General features: G+C 38.1%; 1 protein-coding gene across 1 annotated transcript; it reads right to left on the bottom strand.

Annotated features, from left to right (window-relative positions):
• Positions 1-20,121: 20,121 nt before the first annotated feature.
• LOC139711615 (neuropeptides B/W receptor type 2-like) lies at positions 20,122-21,279 on the bottom strand. Its single transcript, XM_071623472.1, has one exon. It carries the CDS (start codon positions 21,277-21,279, stop codon positions 20,122-20,124), a length of 1,158 nt encoding a protein of 385 aa, XP_071479573.1.
• Between the last annotated feature and the right edge of the window lie 3,775 nt (positions 21,280-25,054).

The following is a 25,054-nucleotide window of genomic DNA, read 5'->3' as shown; positions in this document are numbered from 1 at the left end:
ATCTTACACGAAAACTTGATTCACTATTAAAGATATTAGCCAAACCGAAAGGATCAAAGCCGTTACAATTAAAAAGACGTCTTACACAGTAAAGATTTTTAATATACTGTGTAACACGCATAATTTCTCATCTATCTTTTTTTTTTGTCTTCATCGAACAGCAAACAAACAACAAAGTTTTGTTTTTCTTTTGTTTTATGTTTTATGTTGGAGATTATGGAAACGAGACACTGGCACCAGGATATGAAATTAATGCCACTACAGCGATTTCACTTTTGACATAACACGACTGCTTAGACAGATAGAATACATAGTCTTACAGACAGATCTATAAAGCATTAGAATTAGTCCTTTGTGTCCTATCTCCATTGCAAAACGAAATTACATTGATATTTTTTTCTCCCCTGGAACCCGCGATTACAAGCTTTGCTTTGGCGGTTCCTCCATATTTCACATGTTATATATTGCCATGTTTCACATTGTTACCCTTGATTTAAAGAAATACAAAAATTGATTTTTTTTTTTACTTCTCATGAGCAAATGATTTTTATGTGACAACAATGATTCCACATGAGGCATTAATTAGCACACCATGTTATACCAAGGAGTTATCACAGACCCTTCTGTGATAATTCCTTGGTTATACATCTTAATTACACGTACAAAAACAGAAAATTGCCTGTGCCTTGATTTGATATAATACAGATATTAATCACAGTCTGAAAAACAAAAACAAAAGCACCATTACCAGAACAGGGTTAATACATCCTCTTTCCTTCCTGCAGGTGTGTGTGTGTGTGTGTGTTCGTGATTATGTGTGTGTGTGTTTCTTTTAGGAAGTTAAGAGCACTTTTGGTTACCATGTTCAACCTGCCAACGCACGCTTAGTATCTTACTACTGTAACTAATATGATAAACTCTTGTAAGAAATTATCAAGCACGTACATGAAACCATAAGAAGCCTCATGCCTGTAAACAAAATGGACTACCTCAAGTCCTAATTGTGAATGTCCTATTGTTTCAAATATTGAAGGAATTAGATATCTCTTCCTTAAACTAAAATTTCTTCGAATTTGAACGGAATAAAAAAATAGTGGCAGTTTGGAGGCTGTCCCATTTTCAAAATCTCATCAAGTATCTTAAAACGCTGAATCTGGGACAATTTTGTGTACAAAACGAATGGCTAGAGAGCAAATCTGAGAATCAGTGAGCCCTTAAAGGGGAAATCTAGTCCAAATATAAGTTAGTCTGATAAAAAAAAAGAATAAAATCTTACGAGTTTGACGGTAAAAATTTGACTGAAATCGGATGAAAAATAAGAAAGTTATGACATTTTATAGTTTTGCTAATTTCAACAAAACAGTTCTTGTACAATTGATATGAATATGCAATTGAGTGAGCTCACCATTGTCATAACCTCACAATTTTCCATTGATCTTGTCGAAAAAAAAAAAACAAATGACGAAAATCCAATGTTTCTGTCATTGAAGTCTGAAAAATGTTATTCTTGGTTGAATAGCATTAGAATAGTGATCACTTATAGATATACGAGGATTTGAGCCTCGGGCATAATTGCATTTGAATGAAAAAGTAGAAATTTCACAATTCTATGTACAAACTACATGTTAACCCACATAGCAGACTGACGTCGAAAAGACGTCTTAATTTGGTTGCAACTGGTCAAACTGGTCGCACGTCACAGAATGACCAGAAAATGACGTGATTTTAACGTCTTTTTACAACGTATTTATCACGTCATGTTAGGGACCTCATAATGACGTAAAGTTTACGTCAGTTTTCCGTCATATGTTTTACCAATTGTTAGTGACGTATTCATGACGTAGAATTTACATCAATTTTAGTTCGTATTTTTCACGTCATTATTAACGACGTAGTAATGACGTAAAATCTAAGTCGCTTTGAGACGTATTTAGCACGTCATGAAAACGACGTAATAATTACGTCAAATTTACTTTGTTTTGCGACGGTTTCCTGACGTCATATGAGCGACGTTTTAATACAGTGATATCTACGTTAGTTTTGCGACGTATTTATGACGTCTTATAACCAACATACAAAGGACGTAATATTTAAGTCAGTTTTCCATGTATTCTTCACGTCATATCAAAGGGATGGTACAGTATTGGTACGGATGAAAATTGGGCTTTTAAATTTTTGCGAGATACCAAGAAAACACTCATGATATAGTAAAGAGCATACCATTTTAAGAGGAATTCAAAGTTTATTTGATGAAAATCGGGTTTGGAATGACTGAAACATCCAAAAACAAAGTAAAACAAAGCGATCGTAATAAAGTGTGGGTCCCACACTTTATTAGCATTGCTCTTTTTTTGGATATTTCAGCCATTTCAAAAACCAATTTTCATCAAATAAACGTTGAATTCCTCATAGATTTACATGCTCTTTCATATTTCATAAGAGTTTCTCATTATCTCACCAAAAAATGTTAGAAACCTGAAATTAGGCCTCAACATAAAAACTGTACGATCCCTTTAACGACGCGTAACTGACGTAAAATTCACGTTGCTTTGCAACTTATTTATGACTTTATATTAGCGACTAATTGATGATGTAAAGTTTACGTCAGTTTTGCGAAGTACTTATGACGTCATATTTTTAACGTATTACAGACGTAAAATTTAAGTCAGTTTGGGACATATTTCTGACGTCATACTAACAGCGTCTAAATAACGTCAAACTTACGTTGCTTTTTGTAGTGTTTATCACGTCACACTAGATTACTTTTGTTGAGCCTGTAAGATTTAGTCGAAATTGCGAGTATTTCATGTAATTTTGTTGCCTGTCATTTAGAAGTGTTGTAAGATCTGAATAATATAACAAGTGCAGGTTTGTTGTTGATTTTTGGTGCAGAAATCGAAATTCCTCTTACAATTTGGAGGTTTGTAGTTACAATCGATTAGTATGAAAAATAATTTAAGTTGAAATTACTATTCAGATATGTTGACAAAAGATTAACATGTGTTTTATAAAAGAATAATGTTGTTTGTTCACAAATCTCTTAATCATGGATCAAAGGACATCGTTTTAATTGCCTATGTCTGGGGAACGTCTACGAGTGAAACCTGAACGTCTCTGATCAAAACATGGCTTACTTTCAGCATCTGTAGAGGGCTTTTATAGTGATTTGATCAAACAAAATGCACTAAATTCATCATTAGTATCTACGGAACAATAACATTTAAACAAATGAGACCCCTGTTAATCGTTTTGTTCAAATGAGATGAAAGTGAAGATATGAATATGAAAATCTCTGCCTAAATGACAAAAACTCCACTTTTTCTTTAACTTCCGTGTGTATTAGCTTTTGCAAACTTCACAGGCGGTAAACAATACTTTAGGAACAAATTATAACAGTCTTCGAAAGGATGAAGTAGATCAAAACACCCAACACACCCAAAACACCCAAAACACACAAGCACATAAACACACAGACACACATTAATAAAACGATCTTTTCATATCGCTTCAACAAATGTGTATATTACTTGAGAATCGTAGCTGTGGGTTGCATTTCTTTTACTCTCACACAGTGGACATATAGTTCTGCTGATATTATAAAGTTCATATTCATTCATTCATTCATTTCATTTCATTTATTTCATTTCCAACAACATTTTCATACACAAGATAACACAACATCAATACAATGTAGTAACAAAGAAAAATACGTGACGTTAACAATAGTACGCATTACAAAATCAAATGCAAATTGAATGAAAACTAAAGTTGCAGGAAATGGAGGAGACATGCTAAAAAGCTAAGCTTGTATTTTGCAGTCTCCTCGTGGACAAAAAGACTAAATAACATCAAAAAAGTAATTAGCTAGACAAAATATAAAAGGTGCACAACACATACAGACCTATACAAACAAACAGACGGACAAACAAACACAAGTAACCTCTCTTGTAAAGAGAAAGATAGAGAGAGAAAAACAAAACAGTGAAGGAAAAAGAGGAAAGGAGGAAATGCTATCATAGCCCCATTATATCATCACTTTCTCTGTGTATACACTATTCTTTTGTGTGTGTTTAAGTACGATACTGCACGACTTCGAAACAAGAAATCATGCTGTAGGTCGACGATAAATAGTTTGTACACATTTAAACTCATTAACCTAACTGGAAATCTGATACTAGTAAACGCTTGAACTTGTCTTCTCTTGGTTTCAATATTGATCATGACGAGTGTATGCGTGCAATTATCGTGTATGATATTTTTTAAGTATAGGAATTATAGACACAATGATAGTCTCAATATCTATTTTGTACTAGGTGTATTTTGCAAGATGTTTGAAATATCACGCAGCTAGCAAACAATAACGACATACTAAATTTGTAATCGAGTATGAATGATGGAATCGAAATGATTGTTTTTAAACATCATAAAAGAGAATCTACAATTTGGAAAATAGTGGAAATAAACTTTAGATAAAAGACATCAAAATACTTGTGAAATTAAAATTGAATATGTTACAGTTGCCTAGATCAATAATCTTTTCGTAATTATATTGATATGACATGCTTTTTACCAGTTCATGCTTGTGACTCGTAAAGACGTCAGAACGACGTAATACGATACGTTACAGTATTGATCATGAATATGCATAAGATTGAATCTAATATGCAAAAGTTAGTGAAAATATGGAAAACATTGATAATTAGAGTATTTATGCTGGGTTTACACTTAAACTGTGCCAGAAATTGTTCAATTTATCGTTATCTTATTTGAACTAATCCTAACTTATGCTACGGAGACATAATTTCATAATTAATTGGGTTTTTTCACAAAATTGTGGCCTTGTTTAGTAACCATGCCATGAAGCATTACAACTTTTCGCCCGTTTATATAGAAACGTGCTACGTCAGTCCAGTAACTAGGAATAGGTGGTACGTAGGCATAGGCATATAGGCATAGGGTTTAGGACTTTAGTCGTAGTTAGGTGAGATTGGTAGGATAGGCCTAGTAGCTGAAGATGCCCACACCTTCATTAGACTTTGTAATCAACGTAGTAATTAATCTTTCTCGGCAAGCGACGTCAAACTGACGTATTTTTTCTTTGGTAATTTTCGTCAAAAAGACGTCTTTTAGACGTCTTTTTGACGTCTAAATATAAGGTCTTTTTTTACGTCTTCCATATGAGCAAAATGACGTATTTCTGTCGACAGTTTACGACGTCTTTCTGACGACAGCGCTGACGTGAAATAGACTTCATTCTGACGTGTCTCTGCTATCAGGGAAGTTGTGAGGGGATGACATGCTCACTTTGCCATTTGCATATTCAAATACTGACCATTCAAGAACTGTTTCCCGAAAAAAATAGCGAAACATCAAAATGTCATAACTTCCTTATTTTTCATCCGCTTTCGATAAAAGATTATACCGTTGAACTCGTACACTGTAATATTTTACCCTTTTTTTATCAGACTAACTTATAATTATTCGGACTGAATTTCCCTTTTAGAATCGCTGTCTTGTCCAAAATTTTGATGCTATCTCTTGGGAGAGAGAGGGGGAGGGGTAGGAGGAGAGAGTGAGAGAGAGAGAGGATATCAAGGCGGAGATCAGTGAGAGAGAGAAGGAGAGAGTAGTAAAGAGGGTTGGAGGAACATTCCGTTACTACTAAGTCAAATTACCTTATCACCATGGTGAGCTATTACCATGCATGAGTTCGTAATATACGCAAGAACAAGAATGTCGAGTATATATTTCTTAGCGCAGTTCGTATAAGGTGTCACTCAATTTAATTGCACATCAATATTCATAATGAATGTGAAACTCGCTCTCCCTCTCTCTCTCTCTCTCTCTTGCACTGATGAGCAATGGAAAATGAAAGTTGCATACGTAAAGAAGGGTAATCAACTTCGGTATAAAAAAAGAAGAAAATACGATATAATCAGCGATCAAAGTGGGGGGGGGGTGGGATGAATACATTTGTACCACTAGTTAAGTAAAGAAATTTCAAGGTCACTGCTATGACTTGTGGCTTATAATGAAATTTGGAGTCAATTTCTTTTATAGTTTCCATGCTCATTCAGTGGAAGTTGATAAGAACTAATAGAATGAAATAGGATTTGACAGAATGCATAGGCCTACTGTACAATAATATTGCCCCGCCACTCCACGAAAAGAATACAACACACACTCTAATTGTGCGAAAGAATAGCACGTTAACTAGTAGTAGTGCAAAAGGAAAACTCCTTTTAAAAAATCGCTAAAACAAACATGTAATCGACTCCATATAGACCTCCGTCTGTGTAGGAAGACAATATGTCTGACGTCATAGACTTTCTCTGTTTAAGTTGCTTTTGTTGTTGTCGCTGTTGTCGTTCCTTTCCGTTTTGTTCTTGCATGGGATGCACCGACTCTCTTCTTTGAAATGCCACTCTGTATAGTATAGTAGTGTAAGCCGGACAGAATATTATACGTTACCATCTCGTCAGGATGACCAACCACTTCTTGTCGCTTGCCAATGAGTGGTGAGGTCGCCGCAGCTTTGAAGGAAACTCCCTGGTGGCGCGCTGGTGACACCTTCACGACGAGTCTCTCTCGTTTATCGTGTGCTTATAATTAATAGTCGCCGACAAGAACGTGACAATCAGCAAGCCAAGAGGAGAGGCTGTAAAGCAAGACTCGACTGCCGCGCTCTTTCCCCTTGCTTCTATCCCTTCTGGCCTTCTGTAATGCGCGCCAACAAAATCATAACGCCTATGCTGAAATCTGTCGAGTTTGTATGCTGATCTGTTGAATACTAACACGATGTTTTGTTCGCTTGTTCGAAGTAGATTTCATGAGTAAACACGTCACAAGACAGTCAGTAATGATAATGACCTTCTGAAACAGTTCATTGCGTTGGGGTCGCAGGAAATTGCAACATAATTGAATTGTCAAATGTGTTTGTTCATTCAAGACAATTGCATTTTGTGTGAGTGTGGTGTGTGATGTCCAAAGTAGATATTGAAGTAGCATACGATGTCACCCCCCCCCCCCTGTAAAGAATGTTTTGTAACACTAAAAATTCCTATATCGTGCTAGCATATTCAAAATCGACAGGCATCCAATCTTACAGTAGGCCCTATCATCTTATCTTGTGCGGAAGATATGTCCTCCAGAAACGTGGAGAAGAGAGTGTTGCTACTTAGCTCATCCCAAAATTACAAGGTCTCCCAACCCCCACCCCCAAAAGAAACAAACACAAATAATCACATCGTGATACTGAATCAAAAACAAAACAGTGCAACACACTAATGTTTTTGCGCATTTATTGATTACGTTAGGATTTGTTAATCTAATTGTGTCAATAAGCCATTTACTCCCGATTATCGCAACTCACATCACAGAAAAATTGGATCAGCACAAAGACAGGGCAAAACTGTATTTTCATCATTAACATAATGGAGAGAGTGATGTTACAGTCTATGCTAATGTTGATCCACAACAGACAAAATCCGGCGGACTATAGTTGTGATCAGATTAATGGCATGATTTGAGTGAGTGTAAAGCGATTGGTATAAAGGGTTAAGAAATCGAACTGATGATCGTGACAATGACATGTGCTTAAAGGGACTCCGGTTTGATTATGATGTTCTGTATGGAAACAGAAATATCAGAGAAGTAAGTCAGGAAAGTTTCTCTTTTTGGGGGGGAGGGAGATCGAGTGAGCAATATTTGGCAACTCTGTGTGATTTAGATGTATCAGCTTGTCACTAATATGTCACTAATTCCATTTTCCTCAAATATTTAGGCAGAGGAGGACTCGTAAGAACATATTACTCTTGTGATATTATGCCCAGAACATTTTTTTTTAATCGGGTGAAAATGGAAAGTATTCGATTTTTGCGTGCACATCGAACGGAGACCTGCTCAACAAAGATATCACACAGAGATGCCAATTTGCCTTTCTCTCTGAACTTTTTACCATTCGTAACGGTTTTTTGTGTGTCTGATTGTTACCCAAATTTTCAAGGAACTGCCTCTCTGCCTTTTCTATTTCAAAGCGAAGCAGTTATCAAGAAGTAATTTCCCTTTAAGTGACACTTGTTATCGTCCATCCTAGGTATGACCCACTGGTGCGCTGAAGCTGTTTTAGTCTCAAGATGTGGGCCTACACACCCCTTCTATAAAAACTTCAGTATCTGTGATATTTCTGTATCGAGTTGACGTGGCACAATATCAACAAAGTATGATGTCAGCAGTTTAAAATATGGATGTCCTTGATTGATCTCACTGTCTCCGATTTGTGAATCTTAGATGAATAGGGGCTTGGGAGCGAAGCTGCCGGAGCACGGGACATTTAGCACCTCCCGACGGGAGAGCACCAGGCTCGATCGTCGATCAAAACGCGAGCCGGGCGACGCTAGTACTTGCTGCTACGATTGTTCTGTACTGATATTCGTTTTTGTTTCATATGTGTTCACCTACGTGATTTGATTTGTCGGCGCAATCTATACATTCATAGAAATATGAAATGAAGAACATCCGCCAGCCTGTACAACCTCCCTAACCTTACACTGCAGGAAAGTGCTAAGTTCCTTCGATCAATAGTGCAAGGAAGGCATACTAGTAGTAGAACTGACACGAGAATCGCTGCCTGTGTAGTCATGTATTAGCAAGCAATTTAGGATTTCTTTTGATACTTCGGTTATTCCTTTGTCGTTCGCGTTGACGTTGTTTTCTTTCTCTCTCTCTCTCCCTCTCTCGCTCCAGGGGCGGATCCAGGAATTCCGTAAAGGGGAGGCGCTTTTACAAAAATTAGGGGGGGGGGGGGGCGCACAAGCGCCCCCATTAATTTTTGTAAAAGCGTAGTTCTTTTTATTTCTTTTGCTTAAAAAAAATGAGGGGGCGCGCCCGATGCGCCCCCCCCCCCCCTGGATCCACCACTGCTCTCTTTTTATTTCTTTCTTTTTCTCCGGTGAAATGTAATCATGTCATAAGACCCTTTAAAAATGAATAATTTCGTTCTGCCGCATCAAAAAAGTAAAATAGTCCCAAAATGGCGCCCGCTAATATTTCTGCGAAATTCACAAAAAGTTGTGATTGGGGTACGTGCTCGACAGTTTGCTGTCGTGTGCATCTATAGGCTGAGTGGCAATTTGTGTCACAGCGTAAATCGAACAATAGTGTCCCCCTCGAAAAAAAAAAAGAAAAAGAAAAATGGCCCCAAATAATTTTGTTACCGCATTTGGGGAAAATTTGGATATGTATAATAATGTATGTGTGTATGTGTGTGTGTGTGTGTCTGTCTGTCTGTCTGTCTGTCTGTCCGTCTCTGAGTTTACACGCTGTATGTTCTTGTTTGTTTTGTTTTTGTTTTTGTTTTGTTTTGTTTGTTTGTTTTTGTTGATGTTGGTGGTGGTGTTTGGTTTTTTTCATCCGCGGTGACGGTGGCTTTGGACCTTCAGTGCCGGCGGGCACAGTGTTGTACCCCTGCAGGCGGTATAGGCCTGTATAACTGTATGGGCTTCAGATATAGAATCTAGTCGTATGCATAGATATGCGTTTGTCATTACGCTCTTGTTTTGTGATGTATTTATTTATTTATTTATTTTACGATGACGAATCTCTCTGCTGACTCATGTCGCAAGGTGGGATGTGTAACTTGTACATTATTTATGACGCTTCCCGGCGTTGTTAGCCTGATGTAACGTAGGCCCTACATCTTGAATCGAGATGGTGTCAGTCGCAGCATGCCTACCTGAAATGGTAACCTTCTCAGGCTATATTGCCAGACAAAAGTTTAGACTAACGGTATCTTTATTGCAGGGAGCTAATCGTTAGTGGGGCCTATTTCATACACGAGTATTGCGGTCATGCATGTACGGAGGATCAGTAATAGATTCTGGGAATCTTCAAGTCATGAAACAAACATTCAGTATAATGAGAACCAGTGATAAGTCTGACGGCACAAACTGAATAGAACAGACTTTTGCTAATACCACAGTTTCTTCATACAACATTACATGAGGTGATAAGAGGTATGTGAATGCATTAGAGATAATTTGCAGTGTGTTTTTAGTACGTTTTTTTCTAACTTTCTAGAGGATCCCAATATGGTTCTTGGTATTGTTGAGTGAACTCTTTATGTTATGATCGGACCATGTTAAGTGTGAATCAGTGATTACCAGTGGCGGATCCAGAGGGGGGCGCAACCGGCGCACGCCCCCCCCCCTTTATTTTTCGTTAAAAACAAAAGAAATAAAAAGAAAAAAGAATGAAATGAAACCCGGAAATAGCACCAGAAATATTAGTCACGCCCCCCCCCCCCCTTTACAGAATTCCTGGATCCGCCCCTGATTACGTCCCAAAATTGAACGCAAGACTTAGATCTAATTCAAAATGTTTGCTATCTACGTGAATAATGTTCTTTTAGTGGTGTTGGTAATTACCACGCTACAGTGGTTGCCATGGGCAATTGAACCTCCTGTGTTACTCAGTGTGCACCTGAATAAAATCAGAACCTCAGAGCCACTTTTCTCAAAAGTAACAACTGTATACCAATTTTATTTGAAAACTTACAATCTACTCTTTAAGCTCTGCCCTTGGCTGCTGTAAACAAAAACAAAAATAAAAACTTATACTTGCCTATTTCGACTTTTTTTAAAATCTTATATTTTACTCTTGAAATGGTAGTAAATAAATTGAATAAAGTTTAATTCACGGTCACATGTTGAAAATAGTGGTGGGTTCCATATTAGCAGAGGCTATGTATAACTTTAATGATGTGACAAATTCAGTTTTCGACACTCTTTGTCTAATGAATGTTTCATCGGGGGAGACGGTAATTTTAATACGAATAGAGATAGAAAAGGACTGACATACAGACAGATAACAACTCTGGAAGTGCGTGTCTATACACAAAAACACAACAAAAAACATCAAAAAGATCCCATGGGTGTGGCATGAACACTGTTCCGGTGTTTGCTTATTCATTCGTTCTCTAATTAATATTTTGCATAAACAAAATTTTTCCCCAAAATCTTCCCCACAAAACATAAACTAACCAAACACACAAACAAACAAACAAACTGGAAGAGCTCTTGGTATGGTAGTCCATGCACCGCAGCTACATAATATAAGTCATTTCCTTTTAACGAGATTTTGTGTGCAAAAGCCCCTTCTCTCTCAAGGCTTCTCAGAAATGCCGAGTGTTCGAAAATGCGGTCAATGAGAAAGCTATCAGTGAATAATTCAACGCGACATGCGCTTTCTCCGCAACAGTTAATCAAGTGCTATCTCTTCTAATCAAAATGCGTGTCGCGGAGTTCTTTTCGGCGGACGTGCAGCGTGCACACAGTGAGAATGGAGATGACATTCAGTGTGCTTCCATACAAGCAGTTATAAGATTACACATGAATAGCATACACATGAATAGTCGCACGTTTTGTGATGTGTACATCAGTTTTTTCCCTTATTTTTAATGGCTGATAAATAAACAGACAATCCTCACAAATCATCGGCTGAAAACCATCCTCTAGATTGGCCAGAGGACGTATACCTTTCAACTTCAAAGAGAGATGCAAAGAGGACAGGAATGATTATCTTTGCATCACTGCCTTTTCATGTCATTTTGATGATTTGTTTCGGTTGTCGTCTGCCAAGTATCTTCCCCTCGCGCGCTTTCATGGTCCGCCATGCCTTGCGCAATTTCACGGCTTATTGTTTATTAAAATTGGACTTGACACCCCGTCAGCTTTCCGTCCTCTCCCTTCCTTACATAAAAAAAAAACTCGTGCATTAATTAATGATAAGAACATACAGTGCAAGTGCTGAAGATTTCTGGTATGTAAAGCACCACGCTGGTATTACATTACCTGCATGCCTTACAAATTATGCTTACCGACTGAAATCTTAAAAACAAAATATCGGAATAATCAAGCTCGTATATAATGAGAGCTCTGCTACGTGATTTCATTGAGTTTCTTAAGCTTGTCATGCTGATACCCGAAGTGATAAGGATGAGGAGGAGGAGAAGAAAAATTAAAAGAAAAGAATTAAAACACAGCAAAACAGTGATGCAAATAGCACTTGTCGCAAGAAAACGTATAACGTATATGTAAGGACACAAAAGGTTCTAAAGAGGATTAACTTGTCAGTGCTATATATGTCACCACACGGGCCATTGATCACATTGAGTTGACCTCAATCTCTCAAATGATTTGCATAATTATGCAAATAAAAAAGGAAAAAAAAAACAACCGCAACAAGAAACCATTTTTCTTCCATTGTCACCTGAATGCTAGATCTCGATTCGAATATGATCGTTGATTCATAGTGAGCAGAGTTTATAGCAAAAAAGAAGAAGAAAAGAAATAAGAAAAAAGAAGTGTCTCGTAAACAATCACAAGATAATTGACATTCTCAAAACAAAATTTCAAAATGGAACTTGCAATGCCGATATCATTCAAATAATATGACCACATCTATGCTATTTTGAAACTATGTCCAAAATATTCTATTTTAGGGGGCTTTGCAGTAAGATTGACCCTTACACCACACAAGCAGTATCATTCTTGATTCATCTATCTCCCTCCCCCCCCCCCCAACACACACACACACACGCACACACACACATATACACACACACACAAAAAACAAAAAAAAAATTTCTGAGACCCTGTCATTATGTACGTACTTCAGCCTTAATGTGGATGCAGCAGTAATTATACTACCACGGAAACGAAGAGTACAGTGGGTGGTGTAATATCATTACTATAATTCTACTTGTGGTGAAAAGATACATGAACACAATTGTAGCGTGGTAAAATACTTTAAGTGAATGTCATGTGGGCATGCGATTGCACGAACAAAAAAAAAAAAAAAAAAGACCCACGCACCAAGAAGCCTTAATCAAACAAAGTATCTGACAAAAAGGGGGGTGGGTGGCTTTAAATAGCAATACATCCAACAAGACAGGGGATGCATGTGTGTGCTTCCTTGTAACGACCAATAAATTGAGGAGTCTCATTGTGTGCCATATTGGAAGTAATTTCACAAGCAATGCAGAAGAAATCGTCGCTGATCAGCTTTACAACATTTAAGTTACAAAACAAATATCCAGACGATATCAATTTCCCAGTTATATCTGTCTGTCTGTAATTGTTTCAGCTATCATATATTATGTTCAAAGTCAGAGCGCCCATGCCTATAAATTGTGTTGAGAAACTTGAGATAGAATGAGAACAACGAACGTGTATATAACTGAACAAGGTGTAAAACATTGTATCATACGATCCCCACATACACAGCCAGGTCACGTACTTTCATGAATGCCATATCATTACATAGAATCTCTGATGAATTCGAAATGAAATCCAATCATAGTCCGGATAACGAATGTTGCTGTGATGTAATTACCCTTCTAACAGGTATGAAGGTACAAAAAAGAAACACACAAACAAAAACAACAAACCTCATTCCACAAAAAGGTGTCATGCATAGAATACATATATCCATAATGTGCGCAACCGAAATGTCAGATATACTTGGACACAAATACATACATTACGTTTACATTATACGAAAAAGTTATATTTTGCATCACCATGTTCAATTATTAACTTCACTGGCTTGTAGCGGCTAAATCTCATTATCAGTACATGTCTTCCTTTTGAATAATATATAAAACTCTGTCGAACGATATTTCCCCTGAAAAGGTGTGGAAAGATCGGCTGCCAAACGTGTCTTTGATATCTTTTCAGAAACCAAGCTAGGACAAACATTTGTGGTTTAAAGTGATCTTTAAGTGACTTCAAACAGAAGAAATTTTGTGGTTGTCCTATGGCAGCACTTCTAAAGTCTAATTGATTTCAGTTGTAGAATCTACTATCTTTATTAACGAGAATTTAGCAAGGTTTTGTTTATTCTGAAATATCATAGAGGGCATAATTTCAAATGTTTTGTATGAATGGGATTTTTTTTATTCGTCCACTGGAACATGTTTACATAGACCACTTAACAAAGTTCAATTTGTTTTCATTTTTACCTTAAAGACCAGGTAGAGTGTGGGTACCACGACCATGTAATCGGGAGGCTGCCTGACTCGGATATAATATTACATACATATTCGGGTATTGGCGTCGTCTTGGCGTTTGCGTCGCATATCTAAAGCTCGCTATACTACACTGTATTCGCAGACCGGCAATTCTACTCTAGCAGGCCTTACATATTCGGATTTGTGTGTGTGTGTGTGTGTGTCTGTGTGTGTGTGTGAGGGAGAGAGAGAGAGAGAGAGACTGTGTGTGTGTATGTGTGTGTGTGTGTGTGTATGTGCGTGTGTGTGTGTGTGTGCGTAAGTTATAAATTGTATGAAAGATATTGGTAGGATTTGATATTAGGATAAATGTAGATTTGTTTTGGTTGGGAGGTGAAGGGTTGGTTGGGGTTTTTTATGAATGATTTCATTCTAGATATGTATAACGTGTTTTTTTATTCTTTTTATTTATACGCCCTTGTAAGTGAGAATGAGTTACATGATTCAACATATTCAAGGGATATAGGTTCGGTACATGTCAATACTTTCTCGTGAAGGAATTGTCAATAGGGTTGATTTATAATCGAGTTATTTATGTTGAGAGATTATTTGCAGTATAAATTGACAAATGGATTTGTTTGTGTTTTGAATTGCATTTGCACCGTTTTTGTTCATGTTACATCCAGAATGGGTTGATTTATGAATTATTTGAATGAAATCAATAAATATCAAGGAAAAACAAAAAAAAAAGTAAGTGTACCCCAGTGGGTGGCGAATGGAAATCAATTCAGTCGCAACACCCTCCTAACCCACGCTAGCGAGTCCAAAAGTCACCCCAATGTTAATCAGCGTCTTCCAGTGTAGCCTCCCTCCCAGATACTCAGGGTTAAGAATGTGTAACCATACCCTCATGACGCCTGATGATTGTAGACAAATACGGTGACGCCAGCTCTGATGTTCGTGATCCATTATCGAAGGTCCAGTTTATATAAATTTTGCAAGCCTCAAGTCGGCGTGCTTCATGCCCTAAAGGCCGTATCATTACCACTTTGAAAGAGACGATGTTGTCAGGGTTTAAAGGTACTGTTTACCATTGGGAGCAGTGATTTAAAAAAAAAATGTTCGAGTTTACATCACATGTGATACATAATGTGTAGGTCAGTTATATCACAAAACATCCTACCATATATATGAAAATTTTGCAATAAAACCTAAAATATAAGGAGATATCACCTTTTTTTTCTCAGTGAAGCATAATTAGTGTAGACGGTTTATATAGTCTAGAGACAATTTTTATCATAATGTTGTTCACTACTGTTCACATTTTGTACATTTAACAATACTTAACATAGATTATACTGATTAACTTTTCTTACACTGGTTTCTTCTATCCCTAACTCACATTTTTGAGCTATTTTGAAGCACTAAAGCTGCTTGTTTTTTTTTTTCATCTTCAAATGGTATATAATGCCTTTAAAGGAAAAAAATATATATAAACATAGAGGATAATGACCGGTACCTCGTAATAGAATCAGCTTGAGGCGTGATTTAGGTTGGACTACTCAGTATTAACATTATCTGTTGTGTTATTCATATTTTTTTGCCCTTTGTCTGTCTGTCTCTCTCTGTCTCTCTCTCTCTCTGCTGTTTCTTTTTTCCCAAGAATTTTCGATCACGTATCAACCCTCCTATATCTGCATTTCACGTCGTAATTGTGTCTATGTATGTGATATTTCCCAACGTGTATACGCTCATCACATTGTACCCGAATATCAAAACCGCGAGATCGGATTTGAGTGTGTCATACGTGACCTGGAATGGTTGCATCTTGTTACCAGCAAATACAGCTACACTGTTTCAAGTTAGGTTTGGTAAAATGCCTGGTCTTGTCATCTTCTTTCATTCTTTTTTTTTTAACCTTTATATGCAAAGAGAGAGAGAGAGAGAGAGAGAGAGAGAGGGAGAGAGAGAGGGAGGGAGGGGTGGGGAGAGGGAGAGCTTGTGGAATGTCACAAATTTAAAATCACAAACGAAAAATGTATATGTTCGCTAAACAAACGAGCAATATCAAAGATACTTACACGGTAAACAGCGCCCCCTTCGTTGATGTTGCGGATGGAGTGACGTGACGCGCAGATCACTGGGGGTGCTTCATCAATTTAGTCAGCGCTGACAAGTTGTCAGTCACTGACAATTTCAGCAAAATCCTTGGTTTTGATTGGCTGAGATGCTCTGGTCACTGACTGTTACCATGGTTATTGTCAGAGACTGACAACTTGTCAACGCTGACAACTTTTATTAAACGGTACCCTGATCTCGGAACTTCTTATCGATACAAAATCAATGGCGTTGACGCGTATATGAACAAAGTATGTTGCCTTTTTTTTTGGGGGGGGGGGGGGGTCTGGAATCTACGTCATTGATGATAAACTGCAGAATGACGGAACTTAAAAATCTACCGAAGGCTTTGTTTGTTTGTTTCGTTTGTTTTGTTTGTTTGTTTGTTTGTTTGTTTGTTTGTTTGTTTGTTTGTTTACCCATCCACCATGAATCCGGCCACACACCCGCACCCACATCTCCAAAAACTGTATGTCAACCTTCTTCTCATCTTTTTCGTTGTGCTCGTGTACTCTTCAAGACCATGCCCAACAAAACAAATTCGACCTTATACATTTAATAACGAGGTCTTGTAAGATACAGTTGTACCACTCTACCCCTCACTAGCTGTTTATTTACTTCAATACTGTCTTCTCTTTTTTTTTCCTGCTGATCTTCTATCTCCTTTTCATTTTGGCGTTATTCCTATTCCGTCTGCTGAACCTTGGCCAATGTCCGAACCATCAATGATGTGGATGGGAGAGACTTTAACTCTCCCACTGACAAGAAAGGCGTAACCCCTTACTTTGGTTACAGGAGTAGGTATATCGGACCGGTGACAGTGTGCAGTGTTGTCTAACACATATATGAAAATAAAGATATTAACACATGGTACCATTCAAACATAAGATTTAATGCACACACACACACACACACACACACACACACACACACACGTACAAACATAAAACTACCTATCTTAAAATCTTATGTTGCTATAAAACTTATCTATTGCACTTTCAGCCACGCAGAGAAGCACAATAGCAATTGTTGAAGTGAGTATTGTTAAGTTTGATCATAATGATGATAATGTACTGACTCATATCGTTTTGTGACAATATTGTGATAACAAAGAATATAAAAAATGGTGAAGTGAGACAATCACAAAACTTTTTTAAAGAAAACACTTGGTTAAATCATTTCACACTCCCTCTCTCATTCTCATGGTTTCAAGGCATGTATGCTAACTATATGTATAAAGCCAAATACAAGCTCTGAACTGAAATGACACTTGGGAGTCATATGACGTCATTCTGCATCCTCTACGCAACTCGCTGTTCTCTGAGTGATAATTTGGGGGCGCTCCGCCAAAGCTCGCATCAATACTGGACTCTTGAAGACTCATCTATCAATGGGTTTCAAGAAGAGACAACGATATCGTCTGCTCATTATTACTCCCGCACCATCTGTCGACCTTGGCAGCTTCGCTCGGTATACAGAAAGATGATCTATATCACAATATATACAAACAGAAATATAAGATACACAAATCATATTCGAGTTAATCCTTTCTTGTTCATGTTGTAAGGGATTTTTAATATCACGTAACATTAGGTGATTTCCTTGTTGTTTGGTATAAATTTTGAAGACTTTGAATTCGCATAAGAGACAGCAATCCTCATAAAAATGTGTGACTATACTGGCTGATTTGCTCTGATTCTCAACTCCTAATATATGGTTAAGGCAGATGTTTAACTAACTGCTATTTTCAGCAAATCTGCAATGATGATAAGAACATTCTGCTCATGATAAGTGATTCTTAACAGCGAAGACTGCACGCCACGGTTTCAAACTGCAGAGTCACAAGACTGACAATGAAATGTGGTGTTCTTCGATGTTCCATCTTGGAACCGTTATCATTATATATATATATAATGTATATATATATATATATATATATATATATATATATATATATGTGTGTGTGTGTGTGTGTGTGTGTGTGTGTGTGTAAATGACATCATTACATTTTCTACTTATCGCGAATGATACCAATATTGCATTTTCTGAGAGAAATATTGAGACTCTTTTACCATTTGAACTCGTAATATTTCAAACATTGATTTTTGTTTAATTCATTCATGGTTTAATGTAACTGGACGAACTTCCACTACATTTCGCGAGGCAGTTTGGAATAACAAGTTAACTTGGCATGATTATATAAGAAGCATAACAAGGTTTACAGATAAAACTAAATATCTATTTTCATCACAATCATTATGCATTGTACATGCTTTATAATGCACTTATTCTGCCTTTACTATAGGACTAATTGCAATTTTGTGTGTGACAACTGTAATAAAGCGCAAGTAAATTTGTTGTTTTTATTGCCAAAAAGGCAATCAGAATATGTTCACATATTTTTTTCACGTATCTAGCGCATTCGGCCCAGTCATTCAAGCAGCTAAATACATTACAAAGATAAATTTCAGATTTCTGTATTAAAATTGTATGTACAAATATGCCAGGAATTCGCTGCTGCAGTCCTTTCAAAAGTTCTATTATAATACAAGCTTTCACTCGTATATATTTATACATCCGTTACATTTTATACACGACAATCAACAGATTTCCACTTATATAATCCAAACGCCCTCATAGCACACATGTCTGTAAGGCATCATGAACCAGATACATAGGGCCTACATGGATTGCTTTTCCCAACTCCCTGAAACACGAACATCACTGTTTTCTTTGAATGCTAACACTGAGTAGCTCATTTTGACTAAATGCACTCTGTTGAATATAACATTATAATTCACATAACACTTTTTTTAGATTCTGGTCTCATTCCTTCATCATTGTCTTATTGTTATTAAAGAATAATTAGGCCCCTATATCATTACATGGGCAAGAATGTTCACCGCAATTGTCTTGAAATACTACAAACTTTGTAGCAGTGCAATATCTTCCATGGCGAAATTTCTAAAAGCTTTCTCTTAACCAGCAGCAGTCAACACCTACTATCACCGATGTGACATACATCTCTTTACGGTTACAGTCCATTTTTTCGAAGTTTCGTTATTCCGAAGGTTTGTTAATCCAAAAATGAAATAGAATTTGTCACTTTACATGGTTCGTTAATCCGACAACGAAATAAGTAGAGAAGCTTCATTGTTCAGAACTTTCATTGCTACGCACATTCTTTTCATTTTCCGAGTAACAAACCTTCGGAATAACGAAATCTATTTCATTTTCAGATTAACGAATCATCGGAATAACAATCATCACCCCTTATAAGAGGTGTTCTTAGGAAAAAAAGAAACAGATACATAACAACTTTTTGTATTATCTCATTGTGAAAGATGCATTCTCCCAAAGCGCTTGTTGACAAATTCTTGCTTTGACTATAGACTTCGACATCTTTAGAGTGTCAAGACACTGCCCTGATTCACATGAAGGTGCTTATTCCCTCATCAATATGTAACTGTTTTCCATAGTGAGTATCGTATAATATGAACTGCGTCGCCGTTTACGAACATACAGTTCACATTTTAGGTTTATACTATAGCATTTGGTGTAGTCAAGTGTATATTTTTTTCCTCAAACTATATTTGCAACAAACAACGACACATGGCAGGGCGGACTGAAGTGACTTATCTGATTCTAATGCTGCAGGCGTCAAGGGAGAGTGCTGTGTTTGGGTAAAAGTACATGGTGACCTGATACTATACTGTTAATAAACACCAATTGACCATCTTGTGGCTTTAATGCTGGGCCTAGTTTCTTCCTTTAACACCTAACATGCCTAACGTAACATCATTGAGAACACTATCGACACTAGAATAAAACACTGCTTAACATTTTTCGTATAAAAACGTCCAGTTCAAAATAATCATATGCGCCCCTTTTGTTGCTTGTGTCTCTGTAATTCCTTTCACATACCGAAAACCAGTTAAGACAACTCAAAATCGTTCTATTCATAAGTTTATGAGCGTTCATCATTTTCCTTTTCACTAAAGTGATGTGTTGCGGGTCCTGCTTGGAGTGTTAGTTATTGTCGTTCCCAGTGGAAACGAATTGCTCATGGTTGCAGCCCTCACTCGCTTCAGTTGAAGATAGCGACCACACTTGAAGGCGGCCTTAAAGGCATCTCTATATCTTCTGCTCATGACGGTGTATATGACGGGATTAATCACTGAATTTAGATACTCTAGAGTGCGACCTGCGTCGAGGAGTATTTTTCTCTGTTTCACCGAGAGAAGCATTTTCGATTTCGTTAGTACGACGATCGTCTTGGAGAGAGAGAGAAACTGGAAAAGCGCTAGACACAAAAAGTACGCCACGCCGTTAACGACGAGCATTCGTATCGTTTGAGAGCGGAGCGCAGAATCCGTTTCGCTCCTGCGACCGCCCCATGTACGATGCATCATGGCCGCATCCAGACCACGAATGATGCGGAAAAAGAAGTACGTGTTGACAATGAAAGTGATGAAAAAGGGGATTGTTTGGGCAATATTACTGTAGCTACTGTGCCATTGAGCAAACTGTCCAATGAGTAGAACACGGCTGGGCCATGAGTCAAAGTCAGGGCTGTCGGGCCACAGTACGCAGGCCTCAAAGTACTTGCCATAAGCTGGAATGATCGTTGCCGACAATGCCGTCGCCAGCAACCAAATCGTTATTGAAACCGTGATCGCGTATGAACTGGTGGATCGTCTAGAATATGGCCTGCAAACAGCACAGAATCGCTCCCATGTCACGGCTGAAATGAAGCCCAGCGACGCAAAGCGGGCAATGTTTGCAACTGTATAGAGGATAATGCAGGCGGCCGGTCCCAGACCAGAAACATCTCGGACCACAGGAGACGCTCTCAGCTTCGAGAGTTTAAAGACCAGGACAGCCAGGAGAAAGAGGACATCAGCAATGGCAACGTTCACGAGGTAGACGTTCGTAATGGTTTTCATCGTCGGCACACGATGGACAACGAACAGGAATGAACAGTTGAGAATGACGCCGGCGGAACAGAGAAAGGGTAAGAGTACGGCGATATAGAAGAGATCTGACTTGGAATAGGCGAATGATTCGGCCAAACGTAGATGTGATGTCAGATCAATGACAGAGCTTGATTGGTAACACACATGACTTATATTCGACCACTCCGTTGGCTCCATCGTGATGATTTCTTGGCAAACGTTTATGAATTTCTCTGCGAAAGGTTAGAGGAGTGATTAAACGAAGAGACAATTTAATCGTTTTGTTCTGCGGTTTCTCCAAATCCGTTCCCTATCATATCGTTGATGTAAATCAGTGCTATGTTTAGACGTCCTTTTCAGGTTTCAACTATCACCAATCTTTTGGAAAATCAGTTCGCTCATTTATCTGTTGATAATGACAGTTATGCCAATGTAAGCTGGCGATAGCTCAATATACGTTCCATTGAAAAACGCCTGTCATTCTATCATGTTAAAACACAGCTGGATTGTCACTGGTACGGCTGAGTTCGAGTAATGTGAGATTTTCAATTTTATCCTTCTGAGCAATGAAGCCATTGGGCATCCGGTCTCCTTTTCCTCCGTCTTTTTTGCAGCGTCGTTTTACTTACTTTTAATTGTTCTTGCTTGATCAATTTGAAGACAGCCTCGTGGTATATCCCTACGTCCCAGTTAATGCTCTAGTAATTCAGAGACGAAACTAGCAAAAATTTGAAGTTGGACACTGGGCATTCAGAACACAATGAAAAACAACGCAAGTGAAGATCGACATTATTATACAGCAGTGTCTCTTTCTCCGTCGTCTTATTCCAGGAAGCCACTCGAGGGTGTGAGCAATCGTCTCGTACGGGCGCCCACTTTTGAAGTGGCGAGAGAACAAGGCGAAAGAAAAGAGGCAGAGGAGAGGCAAGCGATGAGTGCGACCATCGATACGTCCACCAATCAATAGCTGTGGTAAATTGACAGTGATTTATCACTATTAGTAGACTCGGAGACACGTTGTGCCGAGGCAGTAAACAGTCCATGTCAGGTACACGCTCGCGATGGCGGAATGCGATTTTACCTAAATGACCTTAAATCTTGTCGGTCTGGTCAAATAAACAGAGGCTAATAGCATCGAGACCGCTTTCTATCTTGCTCCCTTTAGAATCGCTTGTACACCAAGAAGAGAGTAAGACATATTGACCATGCATGATTGGCTATCATCCCTCTTCTCCAACAGGAGACGGGGTAAAATAGATTGAAAAGGGAGCAAGAGGGATGAGGAGGAAAAACAATCGGACGATGTATCGTTGATACGTATTGGATCCGGTTGATTCAAGCTGACAGATAATGGTCACTGCAATTTTGTCAATCGCCCTGTGATCGTAAACTCACCTTGCTAATCAGATAATGGGTGTTGGTACAATCATAACGACGTCGTGGCGCCTTTAAACATAAGGTTACAAACTGAGTGGCTTTTTATTTATCAATTTCATGTTTTAACAGTTTTGGCGCCAGATAGGAAGTGCATAAAGGAAGTTTCCTGTTACTGAAGTAAAAATGTATAGTAATTGATGCGTAAGCTTCCAAATAAATGTGTTGAGATGCAATGGCGGAGATGATGATGTGAAGACGTTCTATACTGAGGACGCTGAATAGTTTATAAGTGGCATTTAGTGATGATCATTCCAAAGTTGATTTATTCGACAATCTAGACAGAGTAACATCAAACATACAGAACATTCGTTTTGCATTTTTAAATGAAAGTGCTATTATGATAAAGTAGAAAAACTAAATGATGTAAATTGTCCCACAATAAGTATCCCATGTGAATAAGGTAAATAAACGCACTTCGTCGCTGAATTTCTTCTCTTTACCTGAGTTCAGGTGCTTAAACGACATTATTGATAATTTTTTAAAGGGAATAGGGCTTTTAGTGGCTTACACCTCTCCAACTAATATCCCATAGTGTCATTTGCAATTTCCCGATTTGGAATTGATTATTGACAGCAAAAGTGAATTGTGACACGAGTGGTTTAATTACAAACCAACTATAGCGGACAGAGTTGTGACGTTATGACATGATAGCCGTATCTAATTAATGTGATTATGATCAATATCAGTGATCAGTATCAGTGAAACATTAACTGTTACTGTTTGACTTTATATGCTTCATATTAAAGGTTAATTAAGTTTTTGCACAATGATTTTCCCTTTAAATCAAGAGAAACTCCCCTCTGGATAATCAAGAGGATAAAGAGGTAAATAAAAGATAAGAATGAATTTAGAAATTTGCGTGAGACGATGACTGTGATTACAGCTCAAAACTTTCTCATTGTTTTATACGTAGATTTACAGGAATCACTATTGTCAAAATTTCTCAGTTGATAATAATAACCTCTCCCTTTTGATAATCATTGCATAATGCCATGGTATTATCAGATTAAAGGAAAATCTTTCTTGAGTCATGCTATTTGATAGCATTGCTACTTTCAGTTTGTCTATCTCTACATAAAGAGTAAAGAAAAAATAATACAAAATGAAGAGGAAAATTATCTTGGATATAGAAATAACCAATCAACAGACAGACAGACACACACACACACACACACACACACACACAACCCAACATGAAAGAAAACTGATTCAGGACGTACACAGAGAAGAGACTAGAGAGGAGACAGAGGGGAGGGCGAGGAAGCGAGCAAGGTAGAGGGAGGGGGTGAGAGGAAGGCGCACTGCCGACCAATTGGGAGAGAGAGAAGGGAGATTGATGACCGAAGATGAGCTCCACCGGAAGTAATCGTAGGGCGGTGATGGATGCTAGTGTATACAACGGTTGTGTAAGTGCATGCCCAATTGCCGTCAGTATACCTAAAAGACTGCAACGGTGATTGTTGACGAATCTCTATCGGTTAATGATAACCGCCCGCAATTTTACGAACATAAGAATAATGTGCATTGTGATGTCCTTCACTCCTAAATGAACATCGCCTTAAATGATTATTGCTCGGATGCTACAATCAATTTAATTCAAGTGATTTTATTTCCATATACACGTAATACCAAGCAATATTCATAACGCTTACATGAGTACATAATATCTTAAGGTACTTTGAATCACATAAGTTTCAACAAAACATGGATACAATTATAACTAGAAAAGCACTCTGAGAGCGCAGACCTCCGCCAAGCATGCAGCTCATTTCCACCACTGATCTTGTTCTTCCATAAAGATATCAGTGATTTCCAACCATACGTACTCATAGCATCGTGTGCTGAAAGTCGCCCGATTTCCCAATATAGAAGCCTTTGTTACGTCATAAACCCTCAGCTGCACGGCGCGCCTCGCCCTAGCAGCTAAAAGAAACTAGAGCACGCACTTTACTGCGCGCATGCAAACCTCAAATACGCGCTTCCTGAACTCCCAAGTTCATTGACCCTACCTGCCAAAATATCAAAAATCCTTCACAAATTCCCCCAAAATTCTTGGATCACTACCAAAAGTTAATCGTTTGTTACTTGTGTCATTCTAAACCTTTCCTGCAAGTTTCATCCAAATCCGTTAACTAATGTACTTTTTGAATTGTTTTGCACACGGACAAACTAGCTAACTAACTAACGAACAAACCAACGGTAACGAAAACATAACCTCCTCCCTTGGCGGAGCCAGTGCCGTATTAAGAGAGTCTGGCCAACTCATAAATTGGACGCCATGTCGTTACCCAGCGTACAGTGCGCTTAAGGTTTTAGCGTGTGCGCTTGGGGACTAGCTAGCGTAGTACGCGCAGGCGTCCCAAAGGCGCAAGACATTAGCCGGGTTCACACGTACACCAATTAGCGGGATACAAATCTCGAGATTTGCATCGCGATCGTCATCCCGAGTTTTTTGCACGTGTGGACAGAAAAAACCCGAAAATTAGCGGGATAAGCATCGCGATGCTAATCCCAAGAAATCTTGCGCTGGTTCGTC

This window comes from Diadema antillarum, unplaced genomic scaffold (genome assembly GCF_040938485.1).
Source record: "Diadema antillarum isolate AM-2024a unplaced genomic scaffold, OU_Dant_1.0 seq00001674_RagTag, whole genome shotgun sequence".
Classification (NCBI taxonomy): domain Eukaryota; kingdom Metazoa; phylum Echinodermata; class Echinoidea; order Diadematoida; family Diadematidae; genus Diadema; species Diadema antillarum.
Note: the sequence above shows the minus strand (reverse complement) of the source record. Positions and strands in the feature narration are given on the sequence as shown.

Coding starts and splice junctions, on each gene's coding strand:
- LOC139711615 (XM_071623472.1), bottom strand. CDS start 21,279: ATGGAGCCAACGGAGTGGTCGAATATAAGTCATGTGTGTTACCAATCA.